This window comes from Astatotilapia calliptera, chromosome 10 (assembly GCF_900246225.1).
Source record: "Astatotilapia calliptera chromosome 10, fAstCal1.2, whole genome shotgun sequence".
NCBI classification, from domain to species: domain Eukaryota; kingdom Metazoa; phylum Chordata; class Actinopteri; order Cichliformes; family Cichlidae; genus Astatotilapia; species Astatotilapia calliptera.
The window spans coordinates 19131641-19151814 of NC_039311.1; the positions used below are offsets into that span (position 1 = coordinate 19131641).

Here is a 20174-nt window from a genome sequence, read left to right on the forward strand (position 1 = left end):
ACACACACATCTAATGTGATCTGTAGCCATGCATCATGCCTACATGCCCAAACTCAACACCGAGCCTTTATCAGCGTTATCAGTGGGAGAAATGTTTCACCACTCATCCATCATAGCTTACAGCAGATTTGCTCAATCTTTTAAAGACTACAGTTTCATACTGACCTAAAATAACACCATATATATATATATATATATATATATATATATATATATATATTTTTTTTTTTTTTTTTTTTTTTTTTAAATAACTTCAAGTTTTAATAAAGTTATGCAAATAGCCACTCATTTACAGAGTTAGGGAATGGCTGCTATCACAGCATTAGAAGATGGTGAAAGATTTACTTAGTTCAGTTGCGGTTCCTTTTACACATAAATTAGGGCAGATGTAATGTTTATAAGCTTAGGGAAACCTGCAGACTGAAGAGGTCACTTTCCTCCCCCTGAAAATGCTGTATCTAGTGGGACTGAATCAAGCTTTTGGGGTAGCCTGACCTGGTTTTTACAAATGCAACATACAACTGAATATGCGCGCACACATACAGGCCTCTGTTCAGTGAATTCATGAGTATCCCTACAAGAGGCTGCCGTAATCCTGTGCTGACCTCTTCAGGTGGAAAAAAAAAAAAGAAAAAAAAAAAAAAAAAAAAGCAGCGCCCTCTGTTGGGCAATAGGCCGGTACAAGGGAAAATATATCAAAAATAAATACAATAAGAAGCTGTGTTACAACTTTGAAAAGGCATTAGGAAATTTGTATTAAGGTTTAATTTATAAACCACTACAGATGTTTTTAACATAACCTGATATTATCGAACTGTTGCATCAGTGGGAAAAAAAAAAAAAAAAAAAAAAAAAAAAAACAAAAAACCCAAATACACACTATTTTGAGGTTTTATAAAAATGAATAAAAATCTGATTTGCGTCAGTGTCGCAACATTTAATGTTACGGGAGTGTTTAAAAGTTTACTTTAATCAAAACAGAAAACAAAAAGGCACCGCTGGGATTCGAACCCAGGATCTCCTGTTTACTAGACAGGCGCTTTAACCAACTAAGCCACGGCGCCACGTGATTCCTGACCTCAAGAAGAGTTTATGAATGATAACACACAGCCTGAGAGACTTGTTCAGGACACATTTATTAGTAAAAAATACTATTAACAATGTTATGTACATAACGTAATATGCATTTTATTTACATTACAGATCTCCACGGCCTGCCATGAAAATCGTGAAATATACCCCCCCCCCAAAAAAAAAATAAAAATAAAAATAAAAAAATAAAAAAAAGGCGATCTGGTCATTCGTGTCCCATTTCCCCGTCACAGCAGTTGGCATACCTTGTAACATATCTGGTACCGAGTTTCAGTTGGAAACAAGTGCGTCTCATTTACTTTTTTTCCGGGACTCCGCTGAAGCCCACTCAGCAAGGACAGCTTTGAGTCAAGTGCTAAACGTTATCTTTGCAACCCCATCCAAAATATAAACAAACTATGTGCAAAAAGGACATGTGAAATCATCTGATGTGCATCATACTAGTGTTTCTTAAATAGATAACGAATAGCATAAGTCACAGTTACCACCTCCCCAAGGTAGACTCGGCACCTTTGTCCAAAAAAAAAAAAAAAAAAAAAAAAAAATTAGCGCAACACTTTGAAAGACCGCGACATCACCGAATGGGTGCACTAGTGGAGGCCACCACGGCAACTGGCGACACAGCGTAGACGTATGGGTGTGAGAACGGATACACTGATGTAGCAGACATCCTGCTGCAGGCTGGCTCGTAGCTGTTACACAAACGGACGTGTTGTTGGACGTGGACCCATTCATGTCGTAGTCTTCAATATGTTGCTCTCAGTTTTGTCAGTCATGCCAAAAGATAGTCAATCATTGAGCTGTCCAAGCTGGGCAGACTGGGGACCATCAGGTCCTGGAAGCACAGATCCGACAGGTCGGCCAGGGTCTCTATAGAGCTGGAGAGAGCCTGGAGGCCTTGCCGACTCTGGATGTCTTCCTTGTGGACAGGATGGCCACGTTCTGCTGGCTGTACCCCCCGTGCATTGAGAAAAGCTTCAAAGTCCTCTGGTAAATCCAACTCATCCAGCCCTTCGTATGGAAACACGTCTTGGCAGTAGCTGGTGAAGTCCTGGGATTGGTGGCAAAAGGTTTGGGGAACGTCTGGTGACTTGGTCTGGATGTCCAGGATTGACGAGAGCCTGGTGGACTGAGGTAGACTGGGCACCCGGTAGTCTGTTGGAGACGCAAGGCTGGGACTAGGAGGTGGAGGAGAAGCCACCTGAGGAGTGCACGGTGTCTTGTGCCTGACCTGTGAAGGTTTGGTGGCTCCTCGAGTTGATTTCTTAGTCTTGAAGAAGCGTGCGCGCCGATTTTGAAACCAAACCTGAAGAAAATTGAGAATTACATGAAACTCTTAGTCAACAAAACAAGTGTACGTTGTCTAAATTAGCCTTAGGTCGCACGTGTCCTACCTGAATTCTAGGCTCCGGTAGTCCAGTTAGAGTGGCCAGGGTTTTCCTCCCATTGATATCCGGGTAGGGTGTAGCAGAGAAGGCCCTCTCCAGCTGGCTCAGCTGCGCCTTGCTGAATATTGTGCGCTTTCGGCGGCACTTTGTCTTCGAGTTGATAGTGTATGGAACATGGTGCACTTTAGAGGGAGGGCAAAACGTTTTGTTAAAACTGACAATTACATTTTAAATGCAGAAATTAATTTGCAGAGTCAACAGCCCACAGATTTATACAGATGTTTGTCCTCAAACTATATCACATTTTAAATGTGCAAATATAAATACATGTCCACCTACCCGTGCTGGAGAGCTCTGCCGACCCGTTGTTGTTGCTGTCAGTCAGTGCATCAGGCCATAACTGCTCCGAGAAAAACGTGATGATCTCAGAAACATTACCGCTGGTAAAATCCATCCCGCACGCTGTGTCCGAAGCACGCAGCTAAAAGGGGAAATAAGTTTCCGTGAGTGAGTCCCAGACACTTCTCCAGTGAGCAGGCATGATGTCAGAGGGATTTTATACCCGAGTTCTGCAGACACAACACGACCCCCTGCGTGGCATCCTCTTGCACATCACAGACGCTATCGGGCTTTGCGAACGCGTGGCTTTGATGTGCTGCTCACCTGTTAATGGCTGTCTGGATAATAGGTGTCTGTTTGATCCCCTATGGCCCGTTAATGGGCCCCGTTTAGACCAGAGAGACAGCTTGTCTTCAGCTACGGACAACGAGATGCTCCAGAAACCTTAAAATGGAAAGATGAATCAAAGACATCCGCAGGTGAAGAAATAAACTTATCGTGGGCGCGTTTTCTTTCATTTTAAGATCATTTTCGAAGCAAGACACTCTGATTTTATGGCAACTGTTTTGGCCTGAAATTATAAACACATGTGTTACTAATCAACAGCGTGGAGGGGGGCAAATTAAAATGATTGGAAACACCTTGAAGCGCCAGAACGGCTGCTCTGATCCGGGTCTAGTTTTGTTTTTAATAGTGCCCGTAATAATGATATTCATGAACGTATACAGTGTAAGGCATCCGCACTACGAGGAGCGAAGCGACACCGGCACTGTTTTACTGATTTGAAGCTCCAGTCTGCGGCACATCCTCTACCGCGCGCAGCCTCCTGGTGCGCATGAAAGCGCGCAGTGGAAGCGTATTGGAGAAGTTGTGGGAGTGACGCTTCTGTCAGCTACAATGTGTGAAGGTGACAAATCAGGCAACTTCTTTTCCCACCCCTTTCTTCGTTGTCGGTTGTGTTTCCACCGAACGAGACATCAAAACACCGGATCACTCGTAGTCCTTTTCAGCCAGTTCCCAGGCGAGTGCCAGACTCGCAGCTCCTTCACAAACAGACAGAAACGGGCTGCATGTATTAAATTACAACACGTCCACTGATTTTGCTTATAAGCAGATTTTTTGAATGCTACAATATATTTTGTAGAGGCTGCATGAAATAAAAATTAGCCTACTTGAACTGAGACGGCGGCCTTGTTGAGTGGGTCAAATTAGCTGTGAAGTACTCTACGTTCACCCTCTCTCCAGAGAACAATGCGCCATTTAAAAAGATCATAAGCCAAGCTCACGTGATTTGATTAAATGCAATAACATAACAGATGCAGTCGAAGAGGTCCCAGCAAACTGTGGAGTGCAAAGAATGGCCTGTGTTTGTGTGGGACAAGTTTGTAATGCTGGCAAGTGGTCTGAAAAATGAAGGTGGTAGAAGAAACATTTTCAGTTCCACGAATGGGTAATATAAACGACCAAAGAACTTCTCCCCGAAAGAGTTGGTTTTAAGAGGTGCTTACAGACTTATAGCAGAAATAATTTCCTTAAGGAACCATTTTCGGGAAAGCTCAGACTGTTTGTTGTTGTTGTTTGTTTGTTTGTTTGTTTGTTTGTTTTTAGTAAAGGAAACTCTTGATGCATTTAAATCTGCCACGTCCAAGTGTAACCGCGACAGTGTCTTCTATAAAAATAAAACTGCACAGAAAGGATTAAAAGCTTCCTGCAAACACAAACTGCTGTTAGGAACACTTTGGTTTTAGATCATGGCCTAAAAATATGCAGCTACACAGTTTCAGCGTATGGAAGATAAATGCACTGTTTTATAAAAATGCAACTTTTTAAATGCTTTCTGTATGTAAATAATGACATAAAATTAAGTCGAGTGTTGTCTGTTCAAATTGTTATCAGTAATTGTTAATTAACTGATTAATTTGTATTTCAGATAATAACCTTTAGGTTTCACTGTAATGAAGATAGATTTGCATATCTCTTATTAAACAACGCTTCATATAAATATTCTCCCCAAAAATGAAAATACTATGAATAATGAGAGGAAGAAGAAACTATATGAAAACTGCCTTCCTGTGGCTTCTGTCACACATTAACTTGTATGGCGCCCACAGTGGCAGCTTTCCCAGCTCTCAGACTTAAGAAAAGTGCCCTGCAGTGTTGACTATTGAATGCTATAGCCATTCAAAATGTGGGACACAGTCTCTGTATGTGGAAAAGCAGGAAAATGCATTTAATATGAAAAGTGGGAGGCATGGTCCCACCAATCAGCAGGTTCTGCAGATGATTGAAACATGTGCTTACAACAAATGTGAGTGCACAGCTGAAAAGTTTGTGATGACTTTGTGGTACAAAAATATCCGTTTTACTTGCCCTACTTTATTGTAAAGCTTTTTCTAAAGCTACAGCTGCAGAGATGAAAGAATCCACTAGATGGCAGCATTTAATCGCTTTTATCTATCTATCTATCTATCTATCTATCTATCTATCTATCTATCTATCTATCTATCTATCTATCTATCTATCTATCTATCTATCTATCTATCTATCAATCAAATAGATGTTAAATTAATTTTCGAATAGAGTATAGAGTTTAATTGTGGGTTGCCAGAAACAACAGCTTATAAATCTGGGTCAATTGCACCGGACCAATCCAAACTGACTAAAGTATGACAGCAAGGTCAACTACACTGCTGGGTTAATAATACAACTTGAATGGATGCATGACAGTGCACAACAGCTCACAAATACAAACTAAAGGCAAAAGCTGCAAAAGATCGTGGTGGAATAAAGATGCAAAGTGGACTCCTAAAAAACGATATTTCTGGTCAGATGATGTTCAACCCTCCTGTAGAGTCCAGTTATCTAGTGAATGCTGTTTGAGACTTTGTGTGTGTTTTTTCTTATCATCTGTCCATCTACAAAGAACATTAATACATTAATGGAGATTTCTTCTCATTTCATTTGTACTTCAATTGTTACTAATCATAAACTGACAGGGCGATCTAGAATTCATCTTTTCTTCTAACTCAGTAGTCGCTCTCTTCACTTTTCCACTCTCCTGCCCACTCCTCTGCCCAGACTGTGTTCCCGACCTCACCGTGGAAAAAACACAATACACAAACTGTCTTTTTCTCTGTGTGTGAATGCCTCAGTTTATACCTCACAAACTCAGGTGTGCACACAGAGAAACGCTGCACTTCTGTGTCCACACTCCCCTCTAAGAAATCAGGATTGACACTCAGGCGTGAATGACGCTCTGACCTCCTCTCCGTCACCTCAGTCCTCGCTCCTTCCTTCACAATACACAAACGCCGCTCCTCAGTCCTCTATTTGATGTGGAAACTCATTCCACATTTCCTGTCAACCTGAGAGATTTTGGGGGCCCAATCTTGAATTCTGCATAGCAGAGGCGAGGGGGTTACTCCTCGCCTCTTGTCCCGTGCTTGTAAAGGCCCCTCTGGATCTGAGAAGTAGGAGCAAAGTGTGATTCCAGCTTGGCTATGGATAAAAGGACAACAGGCCAAGCAGCAAAAGCATCACACACGATTTAGTGCAGCTGGAGATACAAAATAAATGGGTATTACAGCTCAGATGGAAAGGAAGCTGAAATATTCTGTCAGTATTGCGATCCAACAGGTCGGTGTGACTTCAACTTGGCTTTGGATAAGTAAGCAAAGCATGAAGTCAGTGAAGGAGAAAACTGTGGCTGTAGATCACATGTTATTCAGTGAACTTCATAAACTGAATTAAATCCAACAAAGTAACACATAACATGCAACTATTATTCCTATTATTCATGTAGCTTAATGTTTTGGGTTTTGGGGCATTTTTGTGCACTTAGCTACTGAAACTACTGATGTTTTTTTCCCAGTGAAATTAAAGAAATTAATTTTAAAGAAATTAATTTCACCCCTCTTTCTGTCAAAATCCTGACCAAAGGCACAACCTGTACATGCAATCAGGTGGTGATTAATTATTGCTGCTGATTAACAGATGTTCAGATGTAACTAGTTTGCTCCTCTAACCTGGGCTACAGTTTCTCAAGCACAGGTGTCTGATGGACATTGTACACCGCACATTATCCATAATAGCTTCCTTTGTAATATGATGGCTGCTTTTTAGTTTAATGTAGTTTAAGATTTTATATTTTGCCACTGTATGGGTTAGTGCTTATCTTTTAACCCTGCGCTCTTCCACTGAATCACTGAGATCTGCTTAGCAAATGTCTGCCTGTCTCGAGCTCCTAATTAAACACAGGAGGTGAAATTGTGGAACAAACTGCGTCTTCACATCAGCATCTCCCATGTTTATTCTTTGGCTTTTAGATCAGACTGAATTCTGACTGTTATTTATCTGTTGTTTTACTCTTTTAAATCTGTTGTTTTATGTCACTGTTTTTATTTTTTGTTTTTTTAGATGTGCAGCACTTTGGTCCGCAGCTATTGCTTTATATGCACTGATAAATAAATTTGACATGACAGTACATTCAATGAAGGAATGAATGAATGAATGAATGAATGAAGCAGTCTTGCTTGACTCAGGCTATGTGTTGGATTGTCGCAGTGTTTTTTGGGGTCTGCAGAAGCCTGAATGGGAAACTGGATATCATGCATAGACAAGAATATTATTCCCCTATTTCCAGGAATCACAGGGTACTGAGATTTAAAGCAGATGTGTGACTGCTGGCATCTGATAAAAGATGGATTCAGCCTCAGCAGGGAATTGATTTGGATATGAATATATGCAATATTCACACTAGGTTTTAGTGCATTGTTACTAACAATAGCATAATTTGTTAGATGTTACCAGTACATAATTTTAAATCGTCAATATGCCAAGTCGGAAGCTAAAAAATGATATCCTAACTGCAGTAGGCAATTACTGGCCACTTTATTAGGTGCACAACCATCTCTAGGATTTATAGAGAATGATCTGAAAAAGAGAAAATATCCAGTGAGTGGAGAAAATGCTTTATTGATGTCAGATGTCAGAGGAGTATGGTCAGACTGCTTCAAACTGATAATAACGTAAAGGTAACTTAAAATAACCTCATGTTACAACCAAAACATGGTAAATGGAATTACTCTTATTTAGTGATTTTTCTACCTGAGCACACAAAGCTCTTTATTCAACATGTCTCGCTCACACATTTTATTCTGCATCCTAGTGCACACTCACACTCACTCAGCCGCCTGACCAGCAGGGTATGCAGAAGAGCATTAGTTCTTAAGTTCAAAATGTGCTGCCAAAAAACATGAAGGCATGGATCCATCCTCCCTTGTATGAGTGAGCACACTGGGGCTCATTTAAACACCAGAGTCTCCCAGAGTACTGTTGCTGTTTTCCATCCCCTTTTGACCTGCTTCTAGCAGGATAACACAGCATGATACAAACATCATCTCAAATGACTGTCTTGATCACAACTTAATATAAGTTCCCTGTACTCAAATGTCCTCCACAGTCCTCAGATGTCAAATAGAGCACATATCGGATGTGGTGGGAAGGATTCTCATTGTGGACATGCAGACGAAAAATCTGCAACTAGTGTGAGAATCTGACATGTCAACATGGACCAAAATGTCTGAGGGATGTTTCCAGCACCTTGTTGAACCTGTGCAAAAATAAGGACTTGATTATTTGTCATAAATGACTCCCAAAGGTAATATTTCCAGATCATCTTATTTACAGAATTTCTAAATCTCTGAAACATTAATATTTTATTAAAAGTAGAAAACCGTTATTTTCCACAGTGGAAAAAGTCCATTAAGATATTTCTGTATAAATACAGAGAGAAGGGGATTTGTTTCATGTGCATAAGGCACATTTGTAATTGGATCTGTTTATTTGTTTATTTTAGTTTTTCATTTATTTTTGCTTATTATGGCATTGTGTGCTCCTGGCTCAGTTTGAAAGTCGACTGCAGGTCCAGCGGTGCAGTACATCTCTGTGACACCTTTACTTAGTTTGAATTTGCAAACAAAATACAGAAACAGCATATCAACTAACATAACAAGTCAGATTTAACGTTTTGAAGTCTTTTTTATGACAAATAACCACGTCCATGTTGACATATTTCGGTGTGGACTATGAACTGTAGGTGTGGACCAGCAACACGCTGAGGCTGAAAGCTAAGCCCAGCGGAGGGAGTGTGGGGCCCTCCCCCCAGCGGGGGGTGGGATCTAACGGGGAAGGAGAGCTCTGTTTCTCCGCCAGTGTGACCCGTCCGGCTCCTCCGCAGCAGGTTATCTCACCATCGAGACGCTTCAGGATCTCCAGAATTTAACCGCCCCTGATATTATAAAGGTAGGACTGAACAAAACCAGATCACAGGTGTTTTCGCGTTTTAAGTTCCTGACCTAACAGACAGAGAGCGACCCGCGGGAGCGATTTGTGAAGAGACAAAAAAAAACAAATAAGATTAACAATAAAAACACGAAATTTAATCAGCCAGACGGACACATTAAGACGATAATGTATCCAATAAAGTTTGTGCAGAATAACCAACGTCAGCCGTGAAGCATTTAACGTGAAACAGGATACCGGATGTTGTATGTGTAGTTTCTAATTACTGTACCTTTAAGTGTGAGCCAGCCGCTGTAGCCTAGTGTTTGTGATGGTTTCCCTTTGCTGTCATTATCACAGCATACAAGCATAGAAAGCATCAGGCTCCCTCCCTAAAAAGCGATAATGGACAAATATTCCGCTTGATCCAAGTTATCAGGAGCATATAATAACGTATGCATATAATTAAAAGTACAGAGAGCCAACACAACAACAGAAAAACGTACTTATATAATACTTAATTGCTAATATGCAAAACGATGATGTATCTTATCACTTCTGTGATTTTTATAATATAGTGGGTTTGTCTCAATAAAAGAAAATGCAGTGCTGCTGTAGTCAATGAACGAAATCTCTCAGCACAACTATAAGAAACAAATTACAGCAAAACTTCTGCTCATTGCCCACACTGTCCTGTAATTAAGTAAAAGGTTTTTGTTATTACACTGAAAATGTCTTACTTTATTCATTCATTCATTCATTCATTCATTCATTCATTTGTTTTACTGTAAATGTAAATAAATAAAAAATATCTATAGTAGATAGTGAAAAAACCTTTTCTGTCATTTAACTGTTTATATATTACTTAACTACTTTGCAGTTTGAGTGGCTGTGGGGCAGGTCTATATCAGTGCATCAGTAACACAAACTGTAAAATATTTGAAATTACATTTGAAACGTTCCTAAATTTTCCAAAGATGTTCAGTGGGCTGGACTGGAGTCTTAAGCAGGCTGATTTTGGCTCCCGGGCCTTAACAATCACAATTAAATATAACAGAAAATACTAAACTATCCTAACCTTTATAGCTTAAGTTACTAAACTACCACCAAAACGTCAAATTACATTATATAATTTAACAGTTCTTACTTTATAGATGAGAGATCAATAAAACTAGGATAGTTATGGTTATAACAGATTTTTTTTAAAGTGTTTGATGCACTTGCTCGTGCTTGGACCGGTGAGAAGAGAGCTGCAGTAGGAGAGTTGTGTATTTTTAAAGTTATCCACCTTTTCTTGATTTCTGCTTTCTGCAGCTTTGAGGAAATCTTTTTCATTTGGTCTCAAAAGATGTCCCGGGAGCAGCAAGCGGTGGCTCGTGCCAGGAAAGCCTTTGAAACAGGCAGGTCCAAATCTGTAGAGTACCGAATCAACCAGCTCAAGAATCTGCAGCGGTTATTCAGCGAGAGACAGAAAGAGATTGCTGCTGCCATTAAGAAAGACCTCAATAAGGTGAGTAGTGAGTACAAAACACATAGACTCCTGTCTGTGTTTTTACAGACTGGCTTCCGATGTTTCCCATGTTATTTCTTAGGTAAGCACAAAAGCTCCCGGAAAGCACATCCACTGCCAAGGCCAAGGCACATTTCGTAATTCTAAACAAAGTCATCTGGACCCAATTAAATCCTGAATTTTTTTTGTCTGTGTCATTAATGTCTTGGTAGTTGTGCATACTTGTGCTGGCACACAAACAGTCTGACATAGAAAGAGCTGGATGGGATCCCTTCTTTCCTCTGGAAATCTGATTGCTATAAATAAATATATATGTATAGGACTGCCTTGTTAAGAAATATAAATAGAAGTTTTAAAGTGGTCAGATCATAAAACCTATGAAATGTTCATGAATCAAAAATAGCCAAAATAGTTTCCTTTCATGGAAGCATACAGAAGCTGAAGAGTATCCACCATAAGGAGATCCTACGTTCATCTTCTTCTTCCTCAGACCGAGGTTGGGGCACAGTTTTATGAGACTCTGGGTCTGGAGGGTGAGATCAGCCTCTTCATTAAGAATCTGAAGGAGTGGGCAGCCCCTCGGCATGTGAAGAAGAACCTGCTGACCATGTCTGACACCGTCTACATCCATCCAGAGCCGCTGGGGGTGGTGCTGGTCATCGGGGCCTGGAACTACCCCTGGGCTGTGACCATCCGGCCGCTCATTGGAGCCATTGCTGCCGGTACTGTACCATGCTGAGAGTGTTTGGGGTGGATGAAAGGGCAGAGTGTGATGTAATGTGCCTGAGTAGCGCTTACATCTGTAACATCTTTTATGATAAGAATACCACAGGCAATTTGTGTCCTTGTGGCCACTTACTCAAGTGCAGAATTGCATAAAATAGCATAAAAGTCAAATTATATAAAGCATTAGCATTTATATATAATAATAATTATTATTGTGTGCATATTAAATAATAACTGAAAACAAAGTTACCTATATAATTAAGTACTGGAGTAAACTTATATGTCACCAAATTCTCAATTTAAAATATACAATTTACTTACAGTTTGTAGTGCCTGGCCCTTTAAGCACACAGCCTTATTAACTCTGATATTGTAGCATTTTTTTCAGTTCAGAGTAAAATCAGAACCTATGTAAATGTCTTTGGATACGTTAGCAACAGACAGCAAAGACCACAACATTTCTGCCTAAGATTTGGAAATCAAGGCGTGTATTCAGTTCTTTTCTATTCGTCTGTTTTTCAGGCCAGTTCTTTTCTTTTGTCCCGTGATCACAACCGCTCAAGTTCCCCTTTCTATCCAGCCACTGCCAAGTGTTCTCTTTCAGCTTGTGATAAGTAGGTCAAAGGCCACTCTGTGAACTCTATACTGCAATAATGAGAGCAGAAGTTTTAGGAACGGCAAAAGATTCATTGTGTGTGTCCTTGTACGTTGGTATTTACTCATCAGATGCTGGGATCATGTTTTTTTCTATTTCTCATACATTATCTTCATAAAGTTCAGCCTGAGTGGTCAAACTGTGCGACTCAGCTTTAATCACGATGTCATGAAGAGGTTTCTTGTGACTACACAGCATGACACTGCAGTATTTGTGGTTGTCCAGTGATAGCTTTGCATATCAGTGCTTGCAAGTAGGCGGCTCATTTGTATTTCATTTGGATAAATCTAGTTTAGTGTCAAATACTGAAAAAGTGTAGCACTCGCCAGTGCAGTTGTGCAGCACTTTGTGCCACCATTTAATATTCTGTGATTGCTGGCACAACATGGACTTTGCTCTTTGCACCGGCAATATCAGATATTACACAGAAGCTCGTATCAGCCCAGTGGGTCAGAAGTCTTTTCTTCTGATTATTTTCAGGCCAAAGGCAACTGTCAGTTCAACAAAACTGTTGAAGAATTATGCATTTAAAATATAATGCACACTGATGTGCGTAATATTTTTTCATTGTGATTGGTTAATATTTACAGTCACAATTTCAGGTTAAAATAGTAAGTTAGCATTTTCTGTCTGGGCAGCCACAGCCTGAATGTGTGTGTTTGAATGGGTGAATGAGGCTAGTTGTATAAAAGTGCTTTGAGTGCTAGAAAAGAGTAGAAAAGCAGGATATAAGTGTCATTTATTTCCAGGGAGTGAAAATAATTCAATTAATCTCAGTAAAACAGACCGGTAAACAACGTATGTACTATATGTAATAGGCTGATAATTCATGATATATACCATCATGTAAAAACTCTGATATATATAATGATACTTGTTCAACTGAATCAATTAGATTTGCATTTCACGTGTCAGTGATCCTCAAGGTTATTGTAGTTAACTAAAAATAAAAATAAAAAGTAGACTTGGAGAAAGGTTAAAAACAACCAAAACAATTGTGGCTAATGTGAAAAATGAATTAAAGTAAAATAAAAATATAGATAATAAGTTAATATCCTTAGCTTTAGACATTGTTATCTGTTAAAATTTGCTATCATAACTTAGCTGTGGAGGTTTTGATGGACATGTTAATTTGAGACATGGATGTTTAAAAGAGTGAGAGTCAATAGCTTTAAAAAAGTTGTATTTTTGGGAATGCCTGTTCTAATTTTCCATAATCTTGCGTCTGTCGTGTGTCCTCCACACAATAAAAGACTAAAACTGACACTGAAACCAATAAAAACTAAAGTGAAACTACTGAAAATGTTTTCAAGCAGTAAATATTAAAGTGGAACAAGCAGCAGTACTATAGAAACTAACTGAAACTAAACAGAATTAAAAACAAAAAGTGAAATGAAAATAAAAACGAAATTATAAGAACTCTGTTGATCACCAATAAAAAAGCACAAAGGTGTAGCTGAGGCTGCCAGCACAGACAAAGGTGAACGTCTGGGGGTAGGCGTGTGATCTCAGCTGTCTTAGTGGAGATAATGATCAATAAATGTAAGATAATGATGCCAAATGCCTGCACACAAAGAGAACTGGATATTTTTTTGGACTTTAAGCCATGATCTGCATTCTGCTGAATGGCTATCCATCCACAGGCTGTGTTTTTAGATCACAAATCAATAACAACATTAGTACATTTCATATTAAATGTGTCAGGAAAAAATGGACAAACATCATCAAAGAAAATGATTGAAAATAATTGTTAGATAAAGACAATATTGAGCTGCTATTCTCTTCTACCTGTGCAGGTAATGCAGCTGTGGTGAAGCCCTCTGAGGTCTGTGTGCACACTTCCAAAGTCATGGAGGACCTTCTGCCGATTTACATTGACAAAGTAAGGACAGGTCACATGACAGCAGCCTATGTCCAGCCAAACAAGGCTCTGTTATAAGCTGCTTATTCTTTACAAACTGCCTCTGTGCTTACACTTATAGTTTTATCCTGTGTCATATAAAAACAAACTGTGAAATGTTTCCCATGAAAACACAAGATGTCAGGGAAACTGTGTTTACTATACACACGATGGGGGAAGTCGAGCAGAGAAAAGCTTTTGACTTGTGCTGTATTTGCTTTTTATAATCAGTTTTATTTATTTATTCATCTCTATTTATTCTGCAAATGATCTAAAGAAGAAAACTGCCTTGCATCTCAAGTTGTTTAAATTACAGAGACGTGTTGTTTCCGGAGCTTTTGTGATACCTCCGTGTATGTTTTCTTTTGTGTGTCAGGAGCTTTACCCTGTTGTAACTGGAGGAGTGCCGGAGACCCAGGAGCTGCTACGCCAGAAATTTGATCATATCTTCTACACCGGCAACAGCACGGTGGGAAAAGTGATCATGGAAGCTGCCGCCAAACACCTGACACCAGTCACCCTGGAGCTTGGCGGGAAGAGCCCCTGCTACATCGACAAGAACTGTGACATAAGCATAGCCTGCAGGTGAAAGCAGTGCTCAGTGTTATTTGTCTTCATGTTACAATTTTAATTTCTTTTTTCTTTCTTACATACAGTCACTCAGAATCTTAATATTTCCATTAAGGGTGTCTGAATATGCTGGGTAGCTTTGCATGATCACAGTTTAAGACAGCTTTTATTTTAGCCTTGTGGCCGTTGGTTCATCATCTGTCGTTATCAGTTTAAGCTTCTCTTCTTTCAACCACCCTGCCTTAAAGTCAGCTTTTTTGTGGTTGGCTACACCTCATAAACAAACAGCTGGTGGGAGGAGCTGTTGTGCTCAAATTCAGAACTGTGTACCCTAAATGAGCATAATAAATATATTTACTCTCTCTGATGTTAAGAGGAATCTAAAGCATGGGCTTTAGAATACTTGCAGCTTTAGGCCATATTTAATATGAGCATCCACCTTTGTTCTGAGTGTTGGTCCATCCAGCGAGTGCTGTCAAAGCATATGCAGCTGTGGACAGATGTTTATATACACTAGTCGTGGACATGAATGTCATAGTCATTTGGGGCTTTTAATGATTTGAATGATTTTTAATTTTCTCTAATCCACATAAGGTCAAAAGTATACTTACACACCATCAGTAATATTCAATTGATCGACACACTCTCAGTCCGAGTCAGTGTAAAACTGGCTCGACTGTGGACGCTGGTGTTATAACGCTTCCAGTTCATGGCAGGCCTGAGCCTTGGGGTTTTCTTTAACACCCTGATAACGTGATGGCACATCATTCCACCCTGAAGGACAAAGAATTCAAAGAAATTGAATTCTCAAATTGTCTTGATATTCATGCTCATGATGAGTGTATGTTTAACTTCAGACCACAACTGTATATGACATAAATCCAGTCACCGGTAACACTTCCTCTGCTCTGTAGGCGTGTCACGTGGGGGAAGTACAGTAACTGTGGTCAGACCTGCATCGCCCCAGACTACATCCTTTGTGAGCCCAGCATCCAGAACCGGGTCATTGAAGAGGTCAAGAAGTGTATTAAGGTACTGAAGATTGAAAAAAACATAACTTTGAGTTGAGAATTTTAAAACTAAGGAAAAAATATAGTCTTTAGCCTTTATTTCAATACAAACCTCAAAGAAATGTTTATGCCTAAAAGATTCATTATCAAGGTAGCAACACAGTGCACCAGAGGGGGGGGGGGGGGGGGGGTAATTTAATGTGTTTGTCCATTAATTTACTGGTTTTTAAAATAATTTCTGTAGGAGTTCTACACAGACAACCCAAAGACGTGCCCGGACTATGGTCGCATCATCAACCAGCGCCATTTCAAGAGGGTCATGGCCATGTTAGAAGACAGCAACATCGCTGTAGGCGGGGAAAATGATGAGTCAGACTGCTACATAGGTAACAATTAATTCATTTTTAAAATATTGTGTTTATTTTCTCAGGCCTTGACAGATGCACCTTCAGGGACCATATACAGAGTCAATACTCAATAGCAGGAGGATAAGGGGAAAATAACAATAGAAGTTACAATGAAGACAAATGTTGATAGCTTTTAAACTAAAATAATCAAACTGAAACTCAGACAGATAAACCAGAATATCTGAAAGGAGAACCTTCAGGAACAAGGCAAAGTCATGCAGTGTTTCTGTGATGTGCTTAGCTCCAACAGTTCTACGGGACGTGAAGCCAGAGGCAAAGGTAATGCAGGAGGAGATTTTTGGACCTCTACTTCCTATCTTACCAGTCAGCAGCCTGGACGAAGCCATCAAGCTGATCAATAAGGGAGAGAAACCTCTGGCTCTCTATGTGTTCTCACCAGATAACAAGGTATCTACCAGCAGCCAACACAGCAAAGCAGTTAACACGTGGAAACCAGTGTTTAGGTCGAGACTTATTGTCAGGGTTTTTTGTTTTCTCTTCTCTGTAAAGGTGATAGAGAGAATGAGAGATGAGACTTCGAGTGGAGGATTCCTGGCCAACGACTGCCTCGTGCACTATTCTGTCAGCGCGTTGCCATTTGGAGGAGTGGGTAAGTAGAGAAACTATGCAAATGGAGCCTTTTTTTTAACCCCTTAGTGACTTTACTGTCTGTATTACTGGTTTATTGTGTTGATTAAAAGTGGTCAAACCTGATGCCAACATCTGTGTATGTTCCATGTGCAGGAAACAGTGGAATAGGCTGCTACCACGGCAAGTTCAGCTTTGACCGACTGAGCCACCTGCGTGGTTGTCTGGTCAAAAAGCTGAAAATGGAGGGGGTGAACGACATGCGCTACCCGCCGCACACATTGAAGAAACTGGGCTGGGCGCGCTTCTTCATCCTCAATACCGTAGATGTGGGCTGGGTGGGACGGATGGCGCTCCTAGCTGCTCTGGTTATGGTGGCTGCTGTTGTGATTCAGGTGAGTTGAAAAGAAAGAAAGGAATAACTGACACGGGCAGTATCAGTGGACGAGCTTCCCAGCTAGCTGCAATGTTCTAAGAGGAGCAGAGAAACCTAAACCTTTCTGTAGTTGAACACATCCTTTGAGTGTCACACAGTGCACATGTGCATTACTGAGTGGGACAAAAAAGAGCGATCGCATTACTCCAGTGTTGGCAGACTTGCACCTGCTCTCTGCGCATCACAGAATCCAGCATGAAGTGCGCTATTGTATTTAAAGCTTTAAATGTCCTTGCACCTGCGTTTGCGGTAGAGACTTATGCTGTATCCATACTCTCTCTCAACATCATTAACCCTGTAAATCCTGAACTATGCAATGACTGCCGGACGATTGTCATTTTTTTGAAACTGTTTTTTTTTTTTTCACAGTTTCAAAAAAAGTTTTTGGAAAAAAAGTGTTTATTGAACCTTCTGACAATTAAAAAAAAAGCAAACATTAATTTCCATATATGAGTTTTAATTTGTAATATTTGTCTCGCAGTAGCACTCCATGTGTCTGATTGCATACATCAGATTTTTCAGCCTTACAGGGTTAAGGTCTACTTCCTAATCACTCTAGAGTCCAGACCATCGCAGAGTCAAAGCTAATTTGCTTGCACCAAGATGCTGGAATGATCATCCAAGTGACTTCACAAATGCGTCACCTACCTCTGTCTTTAACTCTTAGCTAAAGACATCATGCTTTTTGTAATTTTATGTAATTAATGTAAATGCGTGAATTTGTATCTTTTATTTTTGTTTCTTATTGTAAATCACTTTTCTAAACATGCTACAGTATAGAAATATAAAGCATTTCCAGTCATGCTGCACAATGGGAGCTGAACCATCCAAGTGCCACCAAGTCCCCCGTCCACAAGTATTTTTTTAAGCTCAACTTTGGTCTTTCCATCTACATTCAAAGGCCTAATGAAAAGCTCCTTCTGGGTGAAGACAGATTTAGGGTTAAGGGTTACATAACCACCAGCTGGCTTGTCATACTATAGGCATGCCCAGTTTTGTTTCAGTGCTTTCAAGCAGATTTAATTTATTCAGGTTTTGAGCTGTTTAGTGCTCGGTCCTGTGGAAGTGGTGGCGGTTCAGCCTTTTTTTCCTCCAAAAGTTCAAAGATTAATCAGTGATTCTGAGGCAGATTTGATGATAAATGGTTGTCTGCGATCGATTGGCAAGCTGTCCATACACAGGCAGCGAATCCACGACGCACATGAAAACAGAGTTGAATGATCCAAAACTACACATGCCAATAAACAGAACAACGCAACAATGACAAAACTTTCTTGTATCTGAAAAAAAAAACATTCCCAACTCACTCATTAACAGCTACACAGTTGTAAGTAAACAACCCGGGGCTCTTTGGTTCAGTAAACAATGCTATCCAGTGAATGTGGCAGATACAGCCTGGCACACACACAGATCTGGATGTGGAAAGGGTCAAATGGCAACAAAGATGCAGAATGTTTTTCTTTCTTCTTCTTCTTCTTTTTTTGGTTCACAATGCAAATACTTCACAGTATTTCTGTATTTTTTTTTATTCAGTATTCACATATATAAATGTTAAATGTGTGACATTTATTTTTTTTGCACTGTGGCATTTTTCTGTTCTGTTCTGTATACTCCTTTTTACGGTGGCCCTGAGAGGCCAAATGGACTGCAACTTAAGAAAACACCAGCAATAAGAAAAACGCTGCAAAAGCACACAAAACACAATGGAAATAGGAAAAACGACAACGGAAATAGGAGCAAACAAAACACAAATAGGAAAAAACTAATTTCCACAAGCACAAAGGAAGTGTTTGTGGGGAGACAATAACCCGACGGACCAGTTGCAGGAACCAAATTATGCTAAGAATTGCGCTGGGAGACACTTAAAATAAGTGGAGGATCTATCAGTTTTGTGAGGAAAGAAAAGATGAGAGGTAAGTGTGTTAGCCTAACTATTGGCCTAAAAATCCGTCATGAGTATTATATGAATCATGATAAAACACGCCTACCATGTTTTAGGTTCCTGCAACTGGTCCGTCAGGTTATTGTCTCCCCAGAAACACTTCCCTTGTGCTTTTGGAAATCTGTTTTTTCCTATTTCTGTTTCTGTTTTTCCTTCATTGTGTTTTGTGTGCTTTTGCAGCATTTTTCTTATTGCTAGTGTTTTCTTAAGTTGCAGTCCATTTGGCCTCTCAGGGCCACCGTACCTTTTGCCCTCCACAGTCTGCAGACTAGTTTTTACCCAACCTTCCTACTGAGTAACAACAAAGGATTCAAATAGAAATAGAAGCACTATTTCAAATAGAAATATTGTTAAAACACTTGCTTACAGCTGCGTCACAGCTTACCTCTGAGACACCCATCAGTCATTTTAAAAGCATTATGAATGCAGAGCAAATGTTTAGAAAAACCTCCAGCTGAGTCTTCTGTTTGTGTCTTTGGTTTTACAGAAGTACCTCCTCTGAAGCCATTCTGCTGTTTCCTTTATCGTCTGGGCCGCAGAAGAGGAACAAGGAGGATTCATTTGTTTATGCATGAACAAGATAGCAATGTTGTGTTGTTTCAGGATTGCCGTTTTCCATTTCACATTTCAGTGAAGTTTCATGGAGCTCACTGAGAGCCGTTTATTTTAATGAAGATAATTATTTATTCTCATCTATGCAAGAATCACTACGTTCCATTAATTCATCACCACATTTTTAATACTTTTTTTTAAAAAATATGAATGATTTAGTTGTTTTTTTTTAATGAAGTAATAGTGTAAGTGTAGAGGTATTGCATGATTCAAAGTATGTTGTCCATTTATTCTACCTTGCATTTAAAAAACAAAACATGTTTACATGAAGGGCCATAAGATGAAGTTCATGTTAATAATGAAAAATGATTTTTTTCATCATTATTATTATTATTATGTAGGAGCTACCTACAGGGTATTTTTAGCTTGTTGTTTCAGTAATGGATCCGCCATTAATCTGACAATCAGCCCGAATGCACTTGATTTCAGCCCAGAGTAGTTTCAGGCTGTGTTTGGCAGGCATGAAGACAATCTGTCCAGTGAGATTTCAGTGTTTGTTTTCAGCTCATCCGAATCACGCAGGTTCATGTGAAGGAAGTTTTTAATGATTTTTTTTATGACCAAATGTAAAACATTTAAGTGACCAAGTGTAGTTGTTTCTAAATATTTGCCTATATCGCACCATTTAAATTTATAAACAACAATTAAAGAAATATATATGCATTTCTATTTTAATATTCAACTAAATAAATTGCTACATGTATCAGTTTGAAATTT

General features: G+C 39.6%; 2 protein-coding genes and 1 non-coding gene across 6 annotated transcripts; 1 reads left to right on the forward strand and 2 right to left on the reverse strand.

The window, feature by feature from the left end:
* Nucleotides 1-990: 990 nt before the first annotated feature.
* trnat-agu (transfer RNA threonine (anticodon AGU)) lies at nt 991-1064 on the reverse strand. The gene has a single exon. It is a non-coding gene; the product is annotated as a tRNA-Thr (tRNA).
* A 54-nt stretch (nt 1065-1118) lies between these two features.
* LOC113030635 (homeobox protein SEBOX-like) lies at nt 1119-4067 on the reverse strand. Of its 3 annotated transcripts, XM_026182249.1 has the most exons (6): nt 3992-4067; nt 3756-3862; nt 3144-3263; nt 2820-2961; nt 2487-2662; nt 1119-2398 (listed from the first exon to the last, which is right to left on the reverse strand). In XM_026182249.1, exons 4-6 carry the CDS (start codon nt 2932-2934, stop codon nt 1865-1867), a joined length of 825 nt encoding a protein of 274 aa, XP_026038034.1. In that variant the 5' UTR covers nt 2935-2961; nt 3144-3263; nt 3756-3862; nt 3992-4067; the 3' UTR covers nt 1119-1864. The 3 variants fall into 3 exon arrangements, with proteins under 3 accessions (XP_026038034.1, XP_026038033.1, XP_026038032.1); XM_026182248.1 differs by lacking the exons at nt 3756-3862; nt 3992-4067 and having other exon boundaries at nt 3144-3413; XM_026182247.1 differs by lacking the exons at nt 3144-3263; nt 3756-3862; nt 3992-4067 and adding an exon at nt 3043-3137.
* A 4914-nt stretch (nt 4068-8981) lies between these two features.
* Nucleotides 8982-20160, forward strand: aldh3a2b (aldehyde dehydrogenase 3 family, member A2b). Of its 2 annotated transcripts, none has more exons than XM_026181632.1 (11): nt 8982-9122; nt 10416-10611; nt 11102-11333; nt 13789-13874; nt 14269-14477; nt 15377-15494; nt 15717-15858; nt 16121-16287; nt 16390-16489; nt 16624-16862; nt 19333-20160. In XM_026181632.1, the coding sequence occupies exons 2-11, from the start codon at nt 10450-10452 to the stop codon at nt 19345-19347; spliced, it is 1470 nt and encodes a 489-aa protein (XP_026037417.1). In that variant the 5' UTR covers nt 8982-9122; nt 10416-10449; the 3' UTR covers nt 19348-20160. The 2 variants fall into 2 exon arrangements, with proteins under 2 accessions (XP_026037417.1, XP_026037418.1); XM_026181633.1 differs by having other exon boundaries at nt 10450-10611.
* Nucleotides 20161-20174: the final 14 nt, after the last annotated feature.

Excerpts from the sequence above, each read along its gene's own strand:
- LOC113030635 (XM_026182247.1), bottom strand. The coding sequence starts at position 3,093 with ATGTGCAAGAGGATGCCACGCAGGGGGTCGTGTTGTGTCTGCAGAACT. Across the intron at positions 2,962-3,042 it reads GTTGTGTCTGCAGAACTCGG|CTGCGTGCTTCGGACACAGC; the intron begins GTATAAAATCCC and ends TTCCCCTTTTAG. Across the intron at positions 2,399-2,486 it reads TACCGGAGCCTAGAATTCAG|GTTTGGTTTCAAAATCGGCG; the intron begins GTAGGACACGTG and ends AATTTTCTTCAG.
- aldh3a2b (XM_026181632.1), top strand. The coding sequence starts at position 10,450 with ATGTCCCGGGAGCAGCAAGCGGTGGCTCGTGCCAGGAAAGCCTTTGAA. Across the intron at positions 11,334-13,788 it reads CATTGGAGCCATTGCTGCCG|GTAATGCAGCTGTGGTGAAG; the intron begins GTACTGTACCAT and ends CTACCTGTGCAG. Across the intron at positions 16,490-16,623 it reads GTTGCCATTTGGAGGAGTGG|GAAACAGTGGAATAGGCTGC; the intron begins GTAAGTAGAGAA and ends TTCCATGTGCAG.